The sequence below is a fragment of the Corvus kubaryi genome, unplaced genomic scaffold (genome assembly GCF_017639235.1).
Source record: "Corvus kubaryi isolate FWS band 111438036 unplaced genomic scaffold, C.kubaryi_AGA036_p1.0 37270, whole genome shotgun sequence".
Lineage (NCBI taxonomy): Eukaryota > Metazoa > Chordata > Aves > Passeriformes > Corvidae > Corvus > Corvus kubaryi.
The window spans coordinates 1178628-1184732 of NW_024581083.1; the positions used below are offsets into that span (position 1 = coordinate 1178628).

The following is a 6105-nucleotide window of genomic DNA, read 5'->3' on the forward strand; positions in this document are numbered from 1 at the left end:
TACAAGCATTACGTTGTTTCATTTTGAGACTCACCTTTCTATAACAAGCCATGTTTCAAGTTGTTTTTCCTGGCTACTTTTCCACTCTTATACAGAATTAAAAAAAAAAAAAAATTCCTAAGACATAACTGAACCGTTCAGGTCCTAATTTCCCTTTACCACAACAGAAGGACAACCTGGTATGATTCGAGGCAATAACTCATGATGTGTTTTGCATATTAAAAAAATTTCTAATTAATGGGCACAGCGAGCGCCCTGTTTTATTTTTAAAATATGCAGCTCCACTTTTATGAGTAGTAAAGTGCTCGTAAGTGATCGATTCTTGGTGCTCAATTACCATTTTCTTCTCATGAGAACAGGGTGAAATTATTCAGCAAGGAGACAGATAAACCCCAGGTGAAAATATACAGTCCTAGCAGGATTTCTTGACTTCTGGAAAGAAACCTGTAAAAAATGTGTTCCAGTATTCCAAGTTAAGGATCTCCCCTAAAATCTCACAGACCAAGTGTGCCTTAATGACCACAACATGGGTACAGTTCTAGGGGAAAAATCACAGGTCAGAGACTTGTCCTAAGCGTTAGATGCTGATTAAATTTATTGCAAATAATGCTCAAAGGGTAATTCTGCAGTTCTCAGGTAATGAGCTGTTATCTCAGAAAACAATTGAATACAGACTTCCTCACTTGCTTAATCTTGGGGCCAGATGGAGGTTTTAGCTGACCTGAGCTACTTATTTTCCTTCTTAGGCACGATAAAGCCAGTATGGATTACAAGAACCAGGAAGCTCTAACATACCAAACCAGTTATATAAAATATTGTCTCTGACTCTTTTCCTTCTCATATAAAAATACAGCACAGACATTTTTCTTAGAACTCTTTACGAAGGAAAGGATATTTAGCTGTGATTTTTTCTTTTCATGAAAGACCATGGATAAAAATATTATTTCCCCAGCTTTGTCTTCATACTGTTTCAGTTTGCCTTTTGCTGTTTCCCAAGCAGCTGGAACAGTCTGCTGGGTTCAGAGGGTGCATTTCATGGAGGAAACCTGCCCTGAACAAAGCTCTGCTCCTTTACACCGCAATCTATTCAGATTTCAGAGATGTAGAATAATTTCCAAGGACTTCAGCAGATGAAATCAGACAAGGCAGTCTCAGCCCTGTGCACTCAGGCTGAGCATGTGCTTTTCTACACCTTCAGAGAAGTCCCCCACTCCTCCCCATAATTTTTCTTCAAAAGGACAAACATTCATTTTCAGATTCAGCAGGAGTAAATGAGATGCTTGAGTTTAGAATGGCAACGTAATATTTCACCAGTTTGTAACTTTGCTTAACATCTGAGACAAAGGCAAAGATTTTCCATGAGGAAACTGCCACCCAAAGTCACCAGCCTGTCATGACTCTTCCATCCTGTCCAGTCCACAGGAATAACACAAATTTAGGCTGGGAATGCTGCAAGACTAAGAACAGGTTTCATGTGTAAAACCAGGACTGTAGTTTCCAAGTGCAAAGCTGAATATCTTCCACCTGGACCACTCCATTTAATTTAGTAAAACACAAAAGTGGGCACAACAGGTGCAATTTACCATAACCAAGGGATGGCATGGTCTCCCAGACCTACCCTGCAGTGTACTCCGCTCATCCAAAGCATGATGGGCCCAATATTCTCAAACTGAAACTCTGCTGATCAGCATAAACTGAAGGCATCAAGCACACTTCTAAACAAGAGACTTGAAAATTCAACGTGAGATTTGTAATCAGAGACTTAAACCCAAAGATTTTCAAAACCACAGAAGACAAAATAACCCTATGTGGTCAAAAAGCTTCCAGTGTGTATTACTCCAAAAGCTCATCAACTTTCACAGAATTTATGACTCAGTAGACTCAGTTTGCCCATTTTTCTCATCTCCCTCAGACACAGGAGGCATGCTTACAACCAACCATAAATGCAAAACCCTCTTTGTTTGTGACCATAGCTGCCAATACCCCTTTTCCAGGCCTCACCACTCCGTAAGTTTCATTTACTTGAAATTCAGCAATTACACTATTTTCCTGCCAACTTCAAAGAACATAAATTTATTTAATTTATGGGACAGGACAACCAGTCGTGGTGGTACATGCTTGTTTGGGTTTGTCTGCTTGTTTTAATTATTCTGGGGTGCAAGAGCATTTTTCTCACCAATGTATATAATGAAAGAATACACTTGATTTCCAAGATAAAGGTAAAGTAAGACAAACTGTGAGCAAACAGTTTGGCTAAGAAAAGGAACTTCTGGGTATAAGCTAAAGGTTGTTGAATTTGTACTCATCTGTTAAATTCAAGCAATTGTGCAAAAACAGAGACAGAATGCTCTTACTGAAGGAACCTACCATAAAGTCACATGTATGACCACTTACATAACTACTATTCTAATATTGTTGAAAAGTCCAATTGATTGTTGTTTATTTTCCTTTGTGACACACTAAACCACAGACACTACTACAACTGTGATTTTTACATACAAATATAAAGAGCTTTCTAACATGTTTAACAGAAACCCCTTCTTTAACCCAGAAAACGGACTTCCGTGGGGCCAGCAAGTGGTAGCACCATCACCACACGGCAGGACACAACATGCCCAGATTCTATTTTACACCAAACTCACTCTGCTCACAGGTGAGAGCAGCAGGGGAGCAAGCAGAGGGGAAAGGAAGTGCCAGCAGGTTTGCAGTGTCAGTTCTTCCCAGCGACCTACTCTAGAGTAAATGATACTGTTTTGGACAGGACAACAAACATTGCTGGATTGCCATTTGTTTTTGAAGCAATGTATTTCACAAGATGGATTTTACTATGTGAGGTTTGCTGAACTTTTCAACTACCACAGAGACTACTACAAGGGCAAAAATTAGGTGCTTTTTATGATACGTAAAATTGAAACAGAAAATATTTACACCTTTTATTTTGTAATGTAAACTGCCACCAGAACAGGCTACTTCCATTTTGCAGTTCTGCTACTGCTACACATGGACGTTGAACAAGACATTATTTTCCTCTTATAAATTCCTTGGTGTTACATTTTATTTCATGCAGCCAGTTGGGTTTTTAATGCACATCACAAAACACTATGGCCTACTTAAAATAAAAAAATTCTGTCAGAAGTATATAGAAGGTTAATAACTAAGAACTAGCATTTAGCTTTCAAGTGCTTTAGCTTTGATTCCTACTTTTTTAAGGCTTTTTTTAAACAGCAATTCAGTCCATACAAGTTAACATCATTCATTTTAAGAAGATTACTTTCCTTCCAAAAAGTACTACTTACCAACTCAAACACAGTTTTTTTCTGTAACAGGGACCACAAGTGACAATCTTGCAGAAGCAACTGTAGGATTCCCCTTCCCCTACATTTGTTCCCCATAACTTTCTGGCTGCTGCACATTATACAACACATTATTTGTTCAGTCTGTCTCTAACACACCAAGGTGGCAAAAGCTGCATTACTGTGAGAGTGGGAAGGCTGACTCTCATGTACTTCATGCCATTCTGTTTGAAAGGTCAAAACTTTGTACAAAGTTGATCCTTTCAATTAAGCCACTGTGGTAAAGTAGACAGTGTTAACTCATCACACCAGAGAAAACACCTGCCCACATCCTGCTCAGAAAACAGAAAGACAACACTGAAATGGCAGCTCCCTGAGTTACTTACCCACACCACTCTTCTCCGTCTTGTGCCATCTTGCCATCACACATGAATCCGTGAGGCTCCGAGGGATGCCCACCCCCAAGGAGTCCAGGATTTACGGGATGCAGAGCTGGAGGTGGGTGACAAACACAGGCCCCGGAAGCGCCGTCGTTCCCCAGCCCTCGGACGAGCAGCAGGCAGAGGCAGCTGCGAGGGCTCTGTGAGATTTGCTGCCTCTCGGAGCTTCCTTCCTCTTTTCTCAACTCAAGATATTGTGCCCCAGTGTCATGGGGGAGGGGAATGCCAAACCGGGTCTTTCTCTTGCACCATGTCAGCGGTAAAGAGAAGCATGAAAAAAGGACCAAAACCACACCAGGACCGTATGGCACCACCCCTGAACTTCAGGTCTGTGCAAAGCCCGCCTGCAGCGACAATCTCTGATCACGGGCTAGGTCAGTTCTGGACACCAGACCAACACCAGGCTTGAAAGACTTGACTTCAGGGGACACTACATCTTAAATACTCCGCTCTTCTAACCTGTCCTCGAACACAGATTTGTGCTTTTCATGTCTCCTCTGCAAACAGAAACGGAGTGAAGACAAAGCCATGTTTCATACCACACCCATTCTTTTTAATTTCTGTCATTCTATGTTTGGAGGAAGTAGGAGACTATTCTCTAAACAAAGCAGTACTTTCTTAAAGACTTACTGTCAATACAAAACTGCCAAAAGCAACTTTTGGTATATTTACAGCCTGTGCTTCCACACAGGCTGCTGTGTCAGCTAACTCGGGTGAGGACATCTTGGATGTGCAAAGACCAAGCCAAGCTGTTTGGAATCTGGATTAAGGACAATATACTGAATTCAAGGCAGTATGTAATCTTAAAGCACAAAGTCTGTGCTTTACTTATAAGTTTAGAGTTAAAAAACCCCAAATGAAATCCTTGCAAGACTTACTGTTTGTTTGATCTTCTGCTCAGTACAACAAATTCAGTTGACAATCCTGTCCTCTGGATATTCCATTGCAGTTTAGCAATCACTGTTTATCCAAACTGTCTAACACTGCCATGCTACCTCCATCTCTTGATTTTTGATAACCATCTCATCTGTTTTTGATAACCCATGACATTTTATTTCTCAGTTTTAACTAGCAATCATGTGGAGCACAGACTGCCAGTCTCTCTCCTTGCATGTGGAATTCTGATATATATTTCTGGAGGAAAATCACTTTAACCTTTATCACAGATTTGCTTGAATTGGTGTAATCTTAACCATACTAGCTTAGAAAAGGATTTAGCTCGTTACTCTCCCCTAAAATAACATTGCAAATCATGTTATGTTTACTAAAGAGGGCTCAATTCCCAGAAACTCCCATTATCTCCATTACAGACAAGCTTCATCTAAAAGTTCTCAATCCTTTTTGTCCCTGGAAAATGCACTTTATATTGTTATTCTGTCAAAAACAGATCTTGAGGCTGAACAATTTAATCTTTCAGTTTAATATGGGTTTTGAGTAGTAACTTCCTAACCAGTGCTGATTATCTTCCTCACTCCTCCCAATCCCTGTTGCAGCAAATCCCCCTTCCCATTCACTATTTGGCTTAGATGTTGCCTTGCTTTTAGTTTCTTGTTCTACCTTGTTCTCCCTTGTTGTGTTTCCCTGTAAAACAACAGCCCCGTGGAGAACTGTTACTTTCTAGCACTCATTTACAAACCTGCTTCTCCACAGAGCTCTAATACACCTAGTTAATGCCACTGTCTTTTCAAAGTAAATGATCCAAAATACAGAAACTTCACCTGCAGACTGGGATCTAATTTGCAATACTTTTCTGATGCCCTGATGTGATCGTGCAGAGCACAGCACAAATACAGGGACTGGGCTCTGGCCAGAGCTCACAGCCCCTCTTGTACCCTCTGGACTCACCCCTAATGCCGACTCAAGGGCCAAAGCTCCCACAGGAATTGCTGCCTCCTGCTGCCATCCCCTTCCCCACAGCAGCTCTCAGCATTGCACAGCTGCTGGAACTTCTTCCTGGCAGACTTTCATGATGATGCTTTTGCAACTCCTCAGCTACTGGAACCCACTGCCACTTCATTTCACTCAGCTCCCACCTTGTCTGACTGTGTCTGAAAAATCGCTGCTTTAACTCCCAATGAATGGATTGGGGAATAAAATCTTTTCTTAGCTGCAAGAGGAAAGTGCACTCAGAGCAAAACACACACAGCAACCCTAAAATCCTGTTTTTACAACAGAGAGCAAACCCCAACACAGGTCTAAAGGTGGGTAATAGTTACACCCTTTGTCCGTGGAGGTTTTTATTCCAAGTTGGTTTATTTGTGCAATCACTTCCACATTGATATTCCACAGAAGACAGTGGACAGATTCATCACCCTCACATACCTTACTATTTCTTCCTTAAGTCTTTTTCAAGGCACAAGGTCTTTTAAGGA

At 41.0% G+C, this 6105-nt stretch overlaps 1 protein-coding gene across 1 annotated transcript in view; it reads right to left on the minus strand.

Moving 5' to 3' along the window:
• Positions 1-3934, minus strand: part of DOCK2 (dedicator of cytokinesis 2) — a 157260-nt gene extending 153326 nt beyond the window's left edge. Inside the window, exon 1 of the mRNA XM_042025374.1 lies at positions 3680-3934. Within this exon, the coding sequence (XP_041881308.1) occupies positions 3680-3716 (37 nt within the window). The 5' untranslated portion in view covers positions 3717-3934. The remainder of the gene's footprint in view (positions 1-3679) is intronic.
• Between the last annotated feature and the right edge of the window lie 2171 nt (positions 3935-6105).